Genomic DNA, 17,919 nt, shown 5'->3' on the forward strand with positions numbered 1-17,919 from the left:
AAGTTTTTAAGTTTAAATAATTTTCGCTGACCAGACAAGAAAATATACTTAGTGATGATTGGTCGATAATTTATTTAAAATTCCGATAAGTACAAATTAAGACTTTATTGAATGGTAACAAAAATTATCAACACAACGATGAAATTAAGTTAGTCAATCTTTTTTAATGAATAGTTATCATCATCTTTATCACTGAAGTATTCTCCATCTATGTCCTCTTCACTTATTAATTCTTTTTGTTCTTGTAAACCATGGTTGTTTCTTTTTGTAAGTGCATTGAAAACAGTAAGGGCCTGGAATAAATATTTACAAATTAAATATATAAGATTATAGTTGTGTATTATTTAAAAATATATTTTAGATACCTGTGTAACAGCTGAAGGAACATCACCAACATTGCTAGGAAGTATCAACGTGTTACTAGTTCTAGCCAATTTATTAAACGCTTCAATATATTGTTCAGCGATTTTTAAAGATGCTGCATCATGGCCATCCTAAAAATAATAGTTTTTGCCGTCAAATCAAAGATTATATTAGGTAAACTATTTGATATATAGTGAAGTTGATTGAATCAATGGATGAATAATCTGCCACTTTTTATGGTATGACAATGAAAAATGGCCAAAACTACTACATAAAATGAATTATTTAGATAATAATACCTTATTTGACAGCGCTTTTGCAACGATTAGAAGCCCTCTTGCTCTTGCATCTGCTAACGCAAGCATAGCTTGAGCTTCACCATGTGCTTTGTTAATTCGTTCCTGTTTTTCAGCCTCTAAAATATTTTTTATACTTTACATTTTACCAATTGTTTGAAACAAAGAAAAATAAACTTTTTGTAAACGATGGTTCCTGTATCACAGGTTGCATTTTTTATTTCTATTAAGGAAAATAAATACTACCTAAGTTAGTATTGTACCAACTTTGTTCCTTGCAATTCAATAGTAATGGATATGTAATGCTAATTTACCTGATGCCAAAATTCGTGATGCTCTTTTTCCTTCGGCAACATTTATGTCTGCTTCTCGTATTCCCTCTGATTCTAAAATTGCAGCTCTTTTCTTCCTTTCCGCTTCAACTTGCATTTGCATTGCCTCCTGAACCCTTACCGGTAACTTGATGTCCCCTGCGTATTAAAAAATTGATTACCAATTATTGTACATTTGAAATCATTATTTAATATGCTTGTTTGATATTTACAGTGAACTTACTTATTTCGTATCTCAAACATGTAATTCCCCAGGCTTCACTCGCTTTGTTTATCGATTCTACTATTCCAACGTTCAGGTTTTCTCTTTCTCTAAATACGTTGTCTAAAGATATTTTCCCTAATTCGGACCTGAAATTTCAGAGCTGAATGAATGAACAAGAAAATTAACATTTAATTGTTTAACAGATTACAATTGTATTAAAAAAATGTGTTGTGTTGTTTAAATCATGTATATTTTTTTGTGAATAATTTTATTTATTATATACAAATTTTTTGTGCAGCTTTTTTAAAATAAAGTTTACAAAAGACATTACATTTTTTTTACTTTTAGCAAAGTTTAGTTGTTTTTATTTAGAACAATATGAAAACAACAGAAGTGTTTTTGGGCTAGTTAGAAAATTTTTTTGCATAACCATTTTTACTTCATCGACTTTACATGACCAGGGTTTGTACACGGGATAAAACTTAGGGTTATGGGTAAGGATATTTTAGGTTTGGTTAGGGACAGGATTAGAGTTGGGTTTAGAAACATGTTAGGTTAGAGTTAGGTTTAAGTATGAGTTGGAATTAGGTAAAATGTTAGGTTAGATAAGGGTAAGTTTAATGATATGTTAGGTTAGGTAAGGGTGAGGATTCGAGTTAAGTTTAGGTATGGGCTAGATTTACACATGGGTTGGGATTAGGTAGGCACAAGATAGGTTAAGTTAGAGTGAGAATTACAGATAGGGATGGGTTGGGATAGGTTTAGGAACATGCTAGGTTAGGGCCAGGATTAGTGTTAGGTTTAGGTATGGGCTAGATTTACACATGGGTTGGGATTAGGTAGGGGCAAGATAGGTTAGATTAGAGTGGGAATTACAGATAGGGATGGGTTGGGATAGGTTTAGGAACATGCTAGGTTAGGGCCAGGATAAGTGTTAGGTTTAGGTACGGGTTAGGCTTTAGTTTAATGATGGGGTGAGATTAGGTTTTTTATATACAGTAGAAAGTGTTTATAACAACACCATTTATAAGGAACGGCCGGTTATAACGTATAAAATCTCTGGTCCTGTGAAATGTCATAAGGAAAAAAATGTAGGGAACCGTTTATAACGAACTTTTGGTTATAGTAGACAGCATGGAAAAGTAACCCCAGCTGCCTAATGCCTCTAGGAAAGATTCTCCCCCTTTTTTACTATAAATATCTTTAAAAAATCTCTAAATAAATTAAAAAAACCACGACCTTAGTCTCTTCTGTTGAGGAAAAATTCATGATCATATCTCAGATCGAATCGGGAGATTGTCCCAGCAGTCTCACAAATGAAATGGGGACATATCGTCCCAAATCAGGAGTTTGAGGAAAAAATAAAGGAAAAATAATCAAACAATTTAATAACTGCCATAAAGTTTTAAAAAAATACGAGCCAAAAAAAATAACATCACATATTACGATGATACTGTAGTCAAATAACTACATTCACATTTGTACATACACACACGCACCTATTTTAAAAACATTTATGTAAATAAATTACTTTAGCACGTTAGTATGTATTTTATACTCCCTCATAAACCTGAATAAATTATATAATTACTTATATAATGAAAACTGCTCTGCTATAATGTACATGCCTATCAATTGGATGACATGTTCAGATAGAAGTGAATACTGCTTATAACGTACAAAATTTTATGGTCCCCTGAAGTTTGTTTTAAACGATTTATACTATAAACAGGTTTTTGATAAACTTTCTATAATCTATTAATCTACAGGTTAATATATTAAAACTATCCAAATATGAAAAAATAGAGAATAACAAAAAAATTTATTTAGTTTTGTTAGTAATGTTAGAATAAATAAGTACCTCATTGTCGTTTGTGCAAGTTGGGTAATAGCAAATTCTGGGTCTTCAACTCCATAACTTGCAAAGTATGGATCTAATATCCTCAAATATAAAACCCCATCGATATTTAGGGTCACATTGTCTACAAAACAATCAAAACATTACATAAAGGTTAAAAAAAAAATCACATTTTACAACTATTTATATGGTCATGTTGAGGAAAGTAAATAATCAATATTATTCTCCTCCTTCACTTCACTACTTAAACTACTCCTCAGAAAGGAGGTTGTGGGCCCATTTGCAAATTAGACGCCTTATAGGATTGTAGGGATGGGATAGCTGGACAAGGCTTGGGTGGGACTACTGGGGTGTTAGGAAAGATTGTTGTGTAACTTTATAAATTTTTGGATAAATGGGTTTTTAAGGCCGTTATGGATATTGGAAGGTTTACTGGTCCCCACAGTTCAATTGGTTGTAAAGCTTTTTGTAGGCTGTAAGTTTTTTGTCAAGAGGTTGGCTTGTCATCCTATAAGTTTGTAATGTAGACCGTAGAGTCTGTTTAGGTCTTGTCTTTTCAGTTGCTTATCCTGGTTTCATGTTACCATAAGCCTAGGTGGAACCCAAGGTAACGAACACAGCCTGATTTTAGTATAAGAATATTGTTGTAGTATATGTAAGAGGAGATTTGCTTCAGAGTGTAAAAGTGATAATAACGCACTCGCTTTCATTTTTCTTATTTACACTAGTCTGCTATACATATGTTTCTTCATATCTTTCGAAGCAACTGCAGGAGTGGAGTCAAAGAATAGTATGGCTGTGACATAGGCAAAAGATGCGAGGAGAGTGCAAGTATTGTTGGGACATCTCCAAATAATCATTAATTAACGGTCACTAAACACCACACAATTTTTTCTACTGTGTGGTGTTTAGTGACCGTGAGATGTGGTCTGGTGTTTTAGAAAAACATTTTCTTTATCGTGCCAATGTTTCGATCTTTATTGTGATTAATCTGATTGAGATCTAAATATGATCTCAATAAAGATCGAAATATTGGCACGATAAAGAAAATGTTTTTCTAAAAACCTACGTCACACCAGACCGCATCTCACGATCTCCAAATAATCAAGTATAAAGAATATGTAGGATTGGTACTCCTGCAGCCAGAGAACAGTAATCGAAGTCTGATCCTTTTCAGACCTAAAAGAACCACTCTGTTAAGTAAGAGCGGAGAATTAAGTAGAGAGTATTTGGAATGACATGCTTTAATTTGTATAAGAGACCCTTGGCTACATGCGGTCAAACACTTGTGTCATATCAAGAAAGTTCCCATACAATCACAACATGAAACACTTCCTGAACTCTGCAATGGTGAGAGCGAAAGCCAAACTGGTGACCTGGGAGAAGGTTCAAAAGATCATGATAGCAAAAGGCAAAGTAGGAATTTCAGGACCTCTATATAAAAAATGTGAAATCTCAATATGACAAAATCAACAAAAGCAGGATTTTTGACAAGTTCGGTCTTCATCACCCTGCAGTCATCACTTTTCACAATTAACATTTTACCTGAGGTGATCGCAGTTTGCTTAGGTATATCAATAGCCATTTCCTTTAAACTTTGAACGTATTTCACTGAATCGATAATTGGCACTAAAAGATTGAGACCAGGCTCGAGAATGCGATGAAATTTTCCCATTCTCTCAACGACCCATGCCTAAAAGTAAAACAAATTTTATTGTTAGAGAATTTTTATTTGTAAAAAATGCCAATAACACTTGTTGAACAAGCAAGGACATGGCAGGAACGAATTTAAAACAACCTTGCCAAAATAAAATCCCAAGTAATTAATTTTTTAAATAACTGACTATTTAATGGTAATTAAGTACCTCTTGTTGTGGAACAAACATAATAATTGTATTTAAAGGAGTCGACGATCGTTTCCGAACTGCCACACTATGCCAATAATTTTGATATCCCATGCAATTCTGGAATCATAAAAATATTAGCTATATTCAAAAAGTAAGTAATAGAAAAAATTCACACAGTATACGATAAACATAAAAATTATCATTAGGATAAAGTCCGAGATAGTAAAAATTATAACTAAACTAAGCAGGTCATTGACGAATATCAGAGAATATCAAAGCAAATGATTGTTACGGGTAAGGACTGGTGGAAAACAGAAAAGACCAGGGAAAATAGAAAATATGAGTGAGGTCTTTGCTCAGACTTCAGGCCAGGTTAATAACAAATATCACTAAAATACCTATTAATGTTATTATAATGAATATTTAACATGTATACCAAAACAATAAAAAGCTTTATTTTTTTTGGATTTATATAAACTCAAATCCACACATTTATGCAAATGCACACTTGTACTTAGTTGAGCCTTTCATCACTTCAAGCAATTCCAGCTTTTGTAATTTATAATAAATTACAGGTAGGCCTCGAGAATGCCCCATCTTGGTCTGGGGTCTCGGGCTTATCCATTCAGCCACCATTACATAGAAATACATGTAATTTGTCCCCTCTCATAGCCCCTCATCACTGTGGGCTATGGCACATTTGGCCAATAGATGATCCAACCCTTGGCTCAAGATTGGGCCAGCATGGCCTCAATGGCCTATAGTTGCTTACTTTTCCTATGCCGAGATGGATATGGAGGTTGAAGAAATTGCGGTTTGCAACTTTGTGGTGGCCATCCACCGTGCCTGTGCATACAATCTCTATAAGCACCCTCCTTGTGCATATGGAAAATTAGACGACGTAAAAATAAAGTGTGTGAAGATGCAAAGACCGCCTACAGAGTCCCTTGAATGTGTACTGGGAAGTGGATGGGGAATGGTGATGTACCACTTATAATCTCTCCTGTTCCTGCAACCTCTTGCCTTCTCATGGCAGCCACTGTTAAAGACCTCTCCGGAGGCTGAACTAAAAGAGGATTGCAACCAGTTCATTCAGTGAAGTCCTAGCAAATACAGATTGGGGTGGAGCAGGCCCAACTTGAAAGGGTGAGCTTGCAAAGCCCTGGGGACACCCATTGCCAAAGGGTGGTACATTATGCCCAGGGTGAGGGGCACAATCTGAAAAGGTGAGCCTTGTGTTCTCGAGCATTTCCTTGTCTCAGTCCAAGTCCCACAGCATATTTCCTCAAGACCTTTCCTAAACCTTGGATGCTGGGGAGTTTCCAGGTATAGCATAATGGTGTAGCCTTGTGAGCGTAGTGAACTCTCTTAAGCACACACTGTACTCGCATGTTGGCTATACTTCAGCAGGCAGACTGAGGGCACTCTATCATTAGGGGGTTAGAGTAACAGATCCTGTCTGCAAAGATGAAGGAGGGTGTATAATCAACTGAACTACGGGGTCGCTCAAAGTTCCAAGTTGCAAGCCTGGTAGTGCACCGCATGGGATTGGAATCATATGGCCCTATGGTGTGACCCCTGGCAAGTACTTAAGAGTAGAGCCTGTTGTTCAGTAGTGCCTTAACCAAAGGCAGTGTTCCACTAGCAGTGGTTAGACATTCCACTATAAGCAAAACCGCGACCAGTGCGGATCCGGCAGTTCCGACGCTGGTGGGGCCCCAACACTCTGGGAGATAAAGTTACCTTCTCTATCTATGTAGTATAGCAGGAAACCAACTGATGTATTTCAGTACCAAGTGAGTGGTTGTCCAATGGCTATGCAGCACACGGTTGGGTGCATAGATGTTGACTACCCCCACAGAAGGGGCAAGTAGGAGAAGTCACCTTAGTCTGTGAATGAATGGCTACAACACCAAACCTCACAGGATTAACACTGACCACTTGTGAGCGGAGGTGTCGCTCCTATCTTGAAAACCTAAACAATGATAAACAACACCTTGTGCCAGGTGAGCATGTTAAAAACCTCATTGTCCTTCTGATGACATTGAGACCCCCAACCAGAACCATATGTTGCAGCTTTTATTTGGCTAGGGTGTATAATTGCTATTTACTTATTATTGACAGAAACCTGGTTGGAAACAACAAACAATGGCCGACCAATGTTGGCCCAGTGTGTGGACAGGTCACCTATATCTACTGTGCTTTTGGTTCACGCACGTTGGTCTCCTTTGATGCACTGCTCCCAAAGCCAATGTATGCCAACACAATTTCAAACTTTGACCAATATGGGACACTTACAGGACATCCTCCTATACAGTTTAAGCCTTACCAAAGAGGGACCCATTAAAGATCGTTGATTTAAAGAAAGGTGTGGCCATGAAATGTTAGATCAGTCTACATTTTTCTTGTGTTGTTATACCTACTGCTTGACTCTGGAGGCATATGTATAGACTCGGAGTGGCAGAAACAAGCCTGTGCAAATATTGCCAAGAGGAAAAGCAAAGGCCTGAAAGATACATACGGGAGCCCTTGAAAAAGCTTTGGGGACGGCAAAAAGCCTCAAGCTTAACGAGGAACTCAAGATAAAAAATAATGGAGATGTACAATACTGGTCGCAGTGCACAGATCATAAAGAGGCCTGCTCCTACATAATCTAATCTATACCGACTGTTTAGAAATGGATGAAAAAAGATGAAGAAGCAATGAAGAAAATGTAAAAAAAAAAAATTAAAGAAAAATTCTCGGTATGTTTAACGTTTTGTTTGGGGATGGTTATTGGTTTAACGGATATGATAAAGTGTTGGGTTGGAATAGTTTTTTTTTGTATGGATATATTTTTTTAACAGTCTGTAATTCAAACTAATTGCTGCAGGAGAGTATTCGGATTATTGAAAAATTTGGATTACAGACGGTATTAAAAAATAGAGCACTGAATCTGTACTTTTTCTTTTAATTGTATCCTGAAAAGTTATGATTCATTGGGTTATTATCAGTCATTGATAAACTTTGATATTAAAAATTTTCAAAAGCCCAATTAGATTGAAAAAAAAAGAAATCAATCTAATTGTAAATTTTCGATGAAAAGTTAGTATTTCTTCTTACCACAGGACTTCTCCTGCTGAACTTCAAACCAACTGTTTTGAACATGACTTCAATGTTTTTAACCAGACGTCAGTAACACTTAGGCAAAAATTCCCGTTTCAAGTTTTTATCTTCCAAAAAATTTCAATTTAAAAAAAAAGAACCCTAACATAGCATCGTACTGAACCACCGAGACCCGGTTTCAATCCCCAAAACCTAAACATGAAATTACCCTAACACACATGACACTGGTAAAACCTCGCTGGAATTGTTCGAAACCTCCATGATCGATCATGAGCAACCGGCCCCAACATTTCTTTCAAGGAATGTTCATGAATGACGTAACGATGATTTTATTTTACATTTTATGATTTCCATAAACAACTCGTTAAAAAAAAAATTGTGAACTTAGTAATATCGTCTAAACAAAACTCACAGTATGAAGAATATTACTCAGACAATGGATATGAGTATCTCTAGTGCATGGAATAAAGAAATGAATGAAAAAATTTTATTTTCAATATTATACTTGTTTAAAAAAATAATTGTCAACTTGGTAAATGCATATCATCTAAATAAAACTCACATTATGAAATGGCCTCAATGACTATAAGTATCTCTAGCGCATGAAATAAAGAAATTAATGAAAAAATATTATGATTTCCATTTTCAATATTATCCATGTTTAAAAAAATTGTTGTCAACTTGGTAAATGCATATTGTCTAAATAAAATTGACATTATGAAGAATATTCCTCAGATGGCCTCAATGGCTATCAGCATGTCTAGTGCAGGGAATAAAGAAATGAATAAAAATATTGTATGATTTTCAATGATGAAGGCTTCCCTTATGTCACATAGCATTCTCCACACAGAACTGACCATGATGAGGTGGCTGTCTATCAATTACAGGTCCACTGCCTAATAAGTTTGGGATGCCCTGCTCATGAGAAAAGAATAAATTAGATGTTAAAAATAAATGATATTTAAAAAGAAATATTTTTTGTTCAAGAGGTTAATAGAATAGTTAAATTCAAAACTTCAACTAGAGGAGAGAGATCAGTTGTTTTCTTTGCAGTACACATTCTGTCGTACACTTATTTCATTTTTAAAAATTATCCTACTTTAATTAATATTAGATTATTTTGGTTTAATAAAGGTTATTTGATATTTCCTTAATGCAGTGAGATTGTGAATGGGAGAAGTTGGTTTATTTTTTATATACAGATATATTCTAGATACACTAAAGATACATTTTACAACAAATTTATAATTTATGTGTTACAATTATAGCATTAATATGTAGGTCAACTGGCAGGAGACAAGTGTATTCCTGTATAAGTGTTATCTTGTTCTTTTTAAAAAATGAAATATTTTGTTTGTTCAAATATATCTATTATTAATGTATAAAAAATTACGATGAATAGTACTAGTGGTTCATTACTTAATTGTGTAATTTTTTTTTATAGCCCATAAAAATGGTTAATTGTATTCATTTTTAACTTTTAAATATGTAAAATGTGTTGTTTGATGAATGAATGTATGAAGAAAGGACTTAATTTGCAAAACAAAAATATAGTATAATAATAATTTAAAAGTTAAGCAAAAAAACAATACATGTATATTTAAATAATAAGAATAGTTTCTTGCATTCGGTCGTTTTATTTTCATTTTCAACCGCGATTGTATTGGTTTAGGTCATTTCAATAGCTTTGCACGTGTCAGTTGAAAATTTTGAATATTAAATTTGCAAATTTTTTTATGAATACTCCTAGGATTCAATATGAAGAATTAATGCCAGGATTGGGCAATAATATAATATTTTTGCTAAAAGTTCTTTTAGTAAATAGTATATATATATATGTTTTTAAAATATTTTTTTCCCTATGGTCGTTTTAGTTTTATTTTCAACTGCGATCGTATTGCTTTAAAATGTTTTAATTGCTTTTCACGTGTCAGTTGAAAAATTTGAATATTTAATTTGAATTTTTTTTAAATGAATACTCCTGGTATTCGATATAAACAATTAAAGCCAAGATTGGGTATAACATCATATTTTTGCTAAAAGTTCTTTTAGTACATAGTATATATATATGTATTTGAAAACCTTTTTTTTCACTTGGTGTTTTTATTTTTATTTTCAACCATGAACATATTGGTTTAAGTTATTTCAATAGGTTTTTATGTGAAAGTTGAAAAATGTGAACATTAAANATTATATATGTATTTGATAATATATTATTTTTAAATATTGAATTTGCAAATTTTGTCAAAGACGAGGTGGAAATTGGGTGGGCAGCCTTTTAAAAAAAAAGCCGTTAAGTGTAAGGGGCAAGTATGACGTCAAAGAGCACCCAATGCTCTCTGAATCAGTCGATGACGCCAACGTCCGACTGGGCGACTGTTATCCGTTTATTACCGCTCGGCTTTTCCCGCCTGGAGACATTCAGTTTGGTCAACGGCGTAAACCGTGTCCATTGTGTCGAGGAGGCTCCCGAGTCCGACTTTTTTGCGATTCGTCCCAGCAGAAATGTCTCACAGAACATCCCAGATCTACTATTCCGAAAAGTACTTCGACGACAAGTACGAATACAGGTACCGTTTCAATATATCTTCACACGTTAAAACGAAAACCCGTCTCGGGTTCAGATTTTGCCCCTAAACCACGTGACAAAAGAGCAATTCCGTTCCATTCGTCAAATTCGGTTTTCTTTTTTTTCGTATTTACCGAAACGGTCGGTTTATTTTGAGATTTTCTCCGCGGAAAATTTCCCCCCGGTTTAATAGGACTTTTCCTTCGTAGGCATTTTTTTTTCTCCTCCTTGGACATTAGAATTTATCATATATCTGAATATCTTTTACAGAATATCTTCGAGATCTTGAAAATTTGTTTAAAATTATTATCAGACGGACTCAATTTTTCCCTGGTTTCGGAAACCGTGGACCGTTAGGTTTGAGATATGAAAGATTGCTGGAATTTTCATGTCCCTCGCCCTCGAAGACTTATCCAACTTTTTTTTCATATAATCCTATAAGTGGATAATTTGATAAAAAAAAATTTAAATTTCTTCCCTAATCTCAAACCAAAAACGGGCATGAAAATAAACTTTCCTCCATATTGGACAAAAAACAAAACACCAAATTAGTGCTCTTTTCTTTGAAAACTACATTTTATTGTAAGACATAAATTTTATCAAGTACTCCGCAATAAAAAAAAAATCTTTTTCTGAAAATTAATAAAACACCCAGATTTTTGCCCTTTTGTTAAGGCATTTTTTCCCATAGGAAATGTTCAAAATTAGTTTATAAAACGTTAAGATAAATAGATCTTATCTAGTATAATCAATTGTACAATAAACAAAATTTTTATTTTTTCATGTTTCTAATTTGAATTGGAATGAAAATATTTCAATGAGTCATTCTTAATTTTGCTGAAAGGCCAATTTTTCCAATTTTATTCTAAGCGCACTGATTTTGTCGGACATTTTGCATAGGTGTAAATAAATTTAGACTGACAAACGTATGTTATAAATTACATTTCAATATATCATCCGGCCTTCGCGAAATTTAATTCTGTATATTAAATGTTTTATTTAATACAAAACTTACAAACTAGTACATTCAGAACACTAGTTTTACTGATGTTCATGGTTCGGACTCCCGAGTGGATCTGCTGTTGAAATGTGCGACTTGATGCTCAGTTCAATAGTTTAAGTCATCATTGATTTAGTTGATTTCTGGGGTAATCGCGATGTAATATCTCCACTCCCCAGAGTAGGAATTAACCTGGAATATCTTAAGTGGGGTACACATATTCTTTTTATCTGCACAGTTATCTGTCTTAAATAACTGTGTGAACATCTGTACAATTAACTGAACTGAGGGTGTTAGGCTGCATTAATTTTTGCCTCAGTTCCACCGGTACTTCAGATGACAGAAAAAGAAGTGCCACAGTTACTTGGTAAAAGTAGGAGGCAAAAGGAAAAAACGCCGTGTGGGATAGTGCAAAGATTGGGTTCTGCAAAGAAGCATTTTACCAAGTGTTTGGGAATTTATGATTTTTAAAATTAACTAGGAATATGCATTTCATATGATATTGAATAAAGTTGCTCCCCTTATAGAAAAAAAGGACACTGTCTTAAGAGAAGCAATATCACTTCATGTGAGACTAATTGCTACTCTTCTGTTCCTAACAACTAGAAGAAATTTTCAAGACTTTCGCAAATGCTAAAAGATTAAAGACCAGGTGCCAGTAACTGAGCAAACTGTATGTTAAACTGCACATTGTATCATTGCAAAAGTTGATCTGAATGCGCCACAGACTTTTGATCTGCCTGAAAATCCGTGTAAACTTCGCAATTCTCACACTTTATCAATCAGACATGACGTGTTGGCCCGATTTCCAATGACTTGGTTTACATTTTGCAAGAAATAATTTTGCGTGTTGTGGTTTGACAAGGGGACATTGGAATAAAGACTGATTTTACAATTCTTCATGTGCTTGGGATGAATCCCATAGCCAGACAGCTTTTGTAAATTTTACAAGTACAGGGATTAGGGTAACTTTTCCCTTTTGTAAGAGTACTGGGTATATCCCGTCAGTTCCTGGAGATATGAATGGGCTGAAGTTATCAATGGCCCATTCAATTTTTTATAGGTGATTATTGTTTTGACAATTTACTACTCTTCTCTGCTGGCTTCGTGGCCTTTGGCGGGGTCAGTATTGTTCCTTATGTACAGGTTAGTAATATCTATTGAATCTGCAAAGTGATTACTTCTTAGCATTTCTTATGTTTCCTTTCCGGTTTGTACATGTTTTTTACATCTGGTTTTTTAGAGATGGGGTTTATAGGGTCTTTGGCAAGGATTTTGTGGAGCCTACTTGTTTCAGTGGTGTTTTCAACTTCTTTATGATATTTCCTCAATGTTTCTTGTTTTGTCTTTTTAATCTCCTTCATTGATCATTTTTGATGACCCTTACGGTTTTCATTGCAGGATGCATCAGCTATGTCTACCATAAAGAGTTAGACCTTTGCTTTCTACTCTCTGGCAGATGACTCTCCATTGCCCAGTATTAATACTTGCATTTTGGGATTTTGTCAGCCCAAGAATAATGGCAGTGTCCGTAGTGTCCAGAAGGTTAGGACCGGTATCTACATGGTCGCTCTAGTGTTTTTATAATTTCTCTGTTCTTACCTACCCTGAGGTTTGTCCCTTCCCACGGGTGGATAGTAGGTCCCGTTTCCATGAGCCATTCTTTGGCATGGTTCTTGCAAGTTATCAGGACAGCCCCTTTTTCAATGTAGCCATTCATGAACTGAGGTCCTTTGGAGTTTTTGCAACTCCAAACCTCACACCTCTGTTACGGTTACCTTAGTAATTCCTTTGTAAGTCTTGCAGATGGCTCTTCTATGAATCTCTTCGCATGCCTCATGCTTGGGTGTTGTTCTGCCAGGTTTTGGACTCATTTAAGGATCCATTTTTTTTTTGGCAAGATATTGGCCACAAAGGGTTCTTTGGGGCTTAGAGACTTCATATTGGCCAACATGTCCACTTTCTCATTATTTCTACGTCCCGAATATCTGGGTCAGGTCATTGGTGTCATTGACTTCTGCCAGGGCTTCCATACAATTTTTGCCTTTACCTCACATGGTAAACTGTTCTTTCCTGAAGATGGTACAATGTCAAAATTCAACAAACCTCATGTACAATGAGTAGTTCAACAAACCTGCAAATGAAGACAGATCCAATAACAGTTCAGCATGACTTCATAAATATTGTTCCTCATTCATAATTATTTGATAAGGAATTTCTTGAATTGTGTGGCTGGGACAGCAAATAAGTTGTGGAATACTCATCAGTGTCTGGTTTTCTTGTTGATAGTTTCTTTGATTTGGGTTTGCAAAATTCTACCATGGGTAATGTTTTGTACTGGCTAAAATGGTTATTCTTGGTACCTGAATGATTTTGGTGAAAATTGCATACAACTTCACGTTTTCTATCTGTCCATAATTTTTAGATCAATGAGTGAATTGATGTTGAAAGTCGTGCCTTAATTCTATAATTAAAATTAATAATTTATGAAATATTTCCAGTTAATTCTTTACATTATCACAAAATATTTGCATTGTCTAATTTTAAATTATCTACATCTACTTTTTTTGTATTTCCAAAAATACACAAGCGTATTTCTATAATGGATGGGTGGGGAACGTCAGTGGCCGCAATGGTTTAGGCATTGTCATGGTGCTCATCACTCTAAGGTCCTGGTTTTGAATCCAGCAGCCGTGCATTTGAACCCAACATACTTACAAATGGACTTTTTTTCAAAACCACCGGCACCCCAAGGGTTCATATGACCTCTGCTATTGTCAACCTCTGCTTCATAAAAAAATAAATATATACAATAATAGATAGGATAATTCCTTGTTTTCTCCGTGTTCTAGCCTCTTTATATACTAACCCTTAACTGGTTCCCTTTTTCCTGAAAAACTAGCGGGTTTTCAAGAAGACTATCAAATTTAATGTTTTATTATAAGTAATTATTACTGATGTATCGATTTTTCAGGCACGTTGTATTACCTAAGGACATGGTGAAATTGCTTCCAACAGCAAGATTAATGACAGAAACTGAATGGAGAAGCATTGGTGTGCAACAAAGCCCTGGTTGGATTCATTACATGATTCACACGCCTGGTAAAGAATTTTTTTTAGAAATATTATGTACTTTTTATTTGGTTTTGTGTGTGACATACAATTTTTCTTGGTGTATAGCACTGTGTTACATGAGTTATATGAAATTGTGTAGAAAAGCTCTCTATTTATTTATTTATTTTTTTTTTTTAACTTTATTGTGACATACATTACATTTCATGTTGAGCCGTTAAAAATTTAAGTTTTTTTTTCCCATCCAAACCTTACTTACGTGTGACTTGTCAGGTTGTTACAATATCAGTTTTTGTAATGGTCCAATTTTTAGATAACTAAAAACATTTTTGAAATTGAGTAATCTACAATATTGACAAACAAAATGTACAAAACTTTTAATTGTCCATTGAGTTTTGCGTTTTTATCTTGTTTTTATAACATTTGAAGTGTTAAAGCAGTAATGTCTTTCGTATTAAATGAGTACAGTAGAATTCCAATTATCCAAAATCTGACGGACTTCTATAAATCCATTATATAATTATTTTTACTTTTTTTATTTTATTTATTTATTTTTTAATTTTAATTTTAATTTTTTTGTGAACTGTAATTGTAAATCAGTCTGCATTCTTTACTTAACAATATTCATAGTATGTGATATTTCTTAGTAATTTTGCATCAAAAAATATCCTCTTTTTTTAAGAAATCCAATTATTCCAGATATTTGATTAACCAGACCTGGTCGGTCTCAATTAATCCAGATAATTGGAGTTCTACTGTATAAGGCACTTTTGCCTTATTTCCACAATACTTTATTACAACTTTTTCTGGCAATAAGAGATTTATCAGAACCGAACAAGGTCACCAATTTTTTTTTCTTCTTCTTCTCCCCCCATCATCGACTATTTTATCTTTACAGAGCCATGGATCCTGCTGTTCAAGCGACCCATCACGACTCCACCACCAAACAAGGAATAACGCGTTTTTACCCATATCAAATTAAGCCTGAACCTATTCCAGATACTTTTTAAAGAGTTAATTTCGATTATTTAGATGTTATAAAATGTTATTTATGAATCACTTCTACAGTTTAACTACAGACTCTTATCAGAACATAATATTAATTGTGTGTTAAATGTTCACAGAATAAAAAACAATAGCAATTATTTTCTTCTCAGATTTTATTTATATTTTATCAGATTTAAGTTTTGGGAAATAAATAATCAACATTAACTCGTATAATATTTGAAATAGTGTAGTGGCCCAAAATCTCTCATCGATGAAGAGTTTATATTGGTTTTTTGTCATCGAGGCTAATAAAGAATCAGCTTATTTGTAACCTGTATTAATATTCTGTTTTTTTTTTTGAATACCACTAACAATGTTAAATAACTAAAAATATAATAAGACTCGTATTGGTTTATTTTCTTTTTATTGGTAGTGTTTTATAATTACAAAGAACGTCGATAGTTCATAGTGCTTTTTTTGCTGTTCTGTGAATGGTGGATATATTTAATTTTAAAGCTAAATTATTTTAAACAATAGGTTCATTGGCGTAATATGTATTGAACAAAATTTTAAAACGGATTACCTAATTTTTTAGTTGTACCACTTTTGTCGGCGCATTGCTTGAACAAACAAACCTGTTATAAAATTTTTTTTTTATTTTGTTTGTTCAGCAATATTTTATGTAATTACTAATTAATATTTGGAGGAAAAAAAAGAGCGAGAGAGAGGGAGAGTTTATTTAGGTACCTTAGCACAAATTTTGATTAATTCTGTATTAATTTGTCTACAATTACATTAAATATTATAAAACTTAATCAGGGTGCAATGAGTAATGATTGTATGAATGTGTTTTCTCCGTGTTCAGAAAATAGTTATTTTGTACATGTATAAATGTTTAAAACTATTCTCTACTTGCGCTTTGAAACCCGAAAATAAACAATGCTTTTCTTTTTTAGACTGCTGTTTCCAATCAAATAAAAGGTTTAATTTGAGTAGTAAAAAAAGAAATGATTACATTTATATGGAAATAAAACAATCATATAAATATTAAAATTGTGATGACTATTTTGTGTAGAAAAGATATTTGTATTTTAAGAATATGTACTATATAGTTTTAATGCTCGTTGTTATTGTTACATTTCGCTAGTTTTCTCGTTTTTGTATAGGTGACAGTTGTCTCAAGTTAGTATGATGTGATTGCCACTGATTAAGTCCTAATTGAAGTAGATTTAGCAAAATATATTATATGACTTTATGTGTCACATAAACTTGTGGCTGGAATATTTTGAAATTTTGTTTCTTTGTGATCAATTTGTATTTTCTATATATTTGTTTTAAACATTCCTATGTTGTATTGAAATCATACCATTTTTATAAATATATATTTTTAATTAAACTGAAGTTACGCGGATTTTATTATATTCCAGCTTCTTTTGAAGGTTTATTCATTTTTATTGCTACTCTGCAGTCGATAAGTTGTAAAAGTATAATAAACAAATTCAAAAAAATTTATTTTTCTACTTAATTCGAATCTGATCTAGAACGTGTTAACCATGTTACTCTGATTCACTTTTTTCCCTTCTCATGTTAAAAGATAATGGGAGATTTGTGGTTTTCTGAATATTTCTCAGTTCAAAAAAAAAAAAAAAAAAATCTGATCTAACAAAAGTACATTTAAAGTATACTCTGCTTCGTCATGGCTTATTCCTGATTTATTTCTTGAAAACTTAACTATTTAATAATAAATGACCAATTAAAAAGGTTAATTTCAATCATCTCTTCAAGATTTATTATTTTATTATTATTATTGCAAATAAAAATAATATTACAAACTTAAATTGCACAATGCTATTATAAATATAATTTGGTAAAGTTAAACTTACATTTCTGGTCAGTATAGTGTAACGAGTTGTTTGTTTTTGTTAAAAGAAATCACAATATATTTAATTTTAAATTTATAAAGCACATATAATATTTACTAAATCCCTATATGTATATTTACAAGTGAATTGGTTACAAGACCATCTAGGGTTTAAGGGCTATTTACTTTTGCACTCAAAAGAACTAAAAATTACAATATAAATTAGAATTTAAAAAATAATAATATTAAAAAAACTACATTTATTATTATTATTAGAAAATAGAAATAACCAATCTACATCCGTCTTTATGATTATTTGGCGTGTTGAAACCATAAACTTCCACTATCTACATTGATTTCCTGTTTAAGTCGTGGAGACAGTTCGTCGTAAATCTCTTGAGGGATGTTTTCTGAAATATGGTCA

The 17,919-nt window shown here is 33.3% G+C and overlaps 3 protein-coding genes across 3 annotated transcripts in view; 1 reads left to right on the plus strand and 2 right to left on the minus strand.

Moving 5' to 3' along the window:
- Positions 1-90: 90 nt before the first annotated feature.
- On the minus strand, positions 91-8,242 carry LOC106670719 (stomatin-like protein 2, mitochondrial). Its single transcript, XM_014401287.2, has 9 exons — positions 8,004-8,242; positions 4,920-5,018; positions 4,600-4,747; positions 3,058-3,178; positions 1,215-1,342; positions 974-1,129; positions 663-778; positions 366-494; positions 91-293 (listed from the first exon to the last, which is right to left on the minus strand). Exons 1-9 carry the CDS (start codon positions 8,046-8,048, stop codon positions 150-152), a joined length of 1,086 nt encoding a protein of 361 aa, XP_014256773.1. The 5' UTR covers positions 8,049-8,242; the 3' UTR covers positions 91-149.
- A 2,160-nt stretch (positions 8,243-10,402) lies between these two features.
- On the plus strand, positions 10,403-17,287 carry LOC106670691 (cyclin-dependent kinases regulatory subunit-like). Its single transcript, XM_014401216.2, has 3 exons — positions 10,403-10,576; positions 14,550-14,677; positions 15,546-17,287. Exons 1-3 carry the CDS (start codon positions 10,512-10,514, stop codon positions 15,602-15,604), a joined length of 252 nt encoding a protein of 83 aa, XP_014256702.1. The 5' UTR covers positions 10,403-10,511; the 3' UTR covers positions 15,605-17,287.
- The window catches only part of LOC106670689 (cartilage oligomeric matrix protein), a 59,521-nt gene continuing 58,390 nt past the window's right edge, over positions 16,789-17,919 (minus strand). Inside the window, exon 23 of the mRNA XM_014401214.2 lies at positions 16,789-17,905. Within this exon, the coding sequence (XP_014256700.1) occupies positions 17,808-17,905 (98 nt within the window). The 3' untranslated portion in view covers positions 16,789-17,807. The remainder of the gene's footprint in view (positions 17,906-17,919) is intronic.

This window comes from Cimex lectularius, unplaced genomic scaffold, assembly GCF_000648675.2.
Source record: "Cimex lectularius strain Harlan isolate CLEC.00 unplaced genomic scaffold, Clec_2.1 scaffold107, whole genome shotgun sequence".
Classification (NCBI taxonomy): Eukaryota; Metazoa; Arthropoda; class Insecta; order Hemiptera; family Cimicidae; genus Cimex; species Cimex lectularius.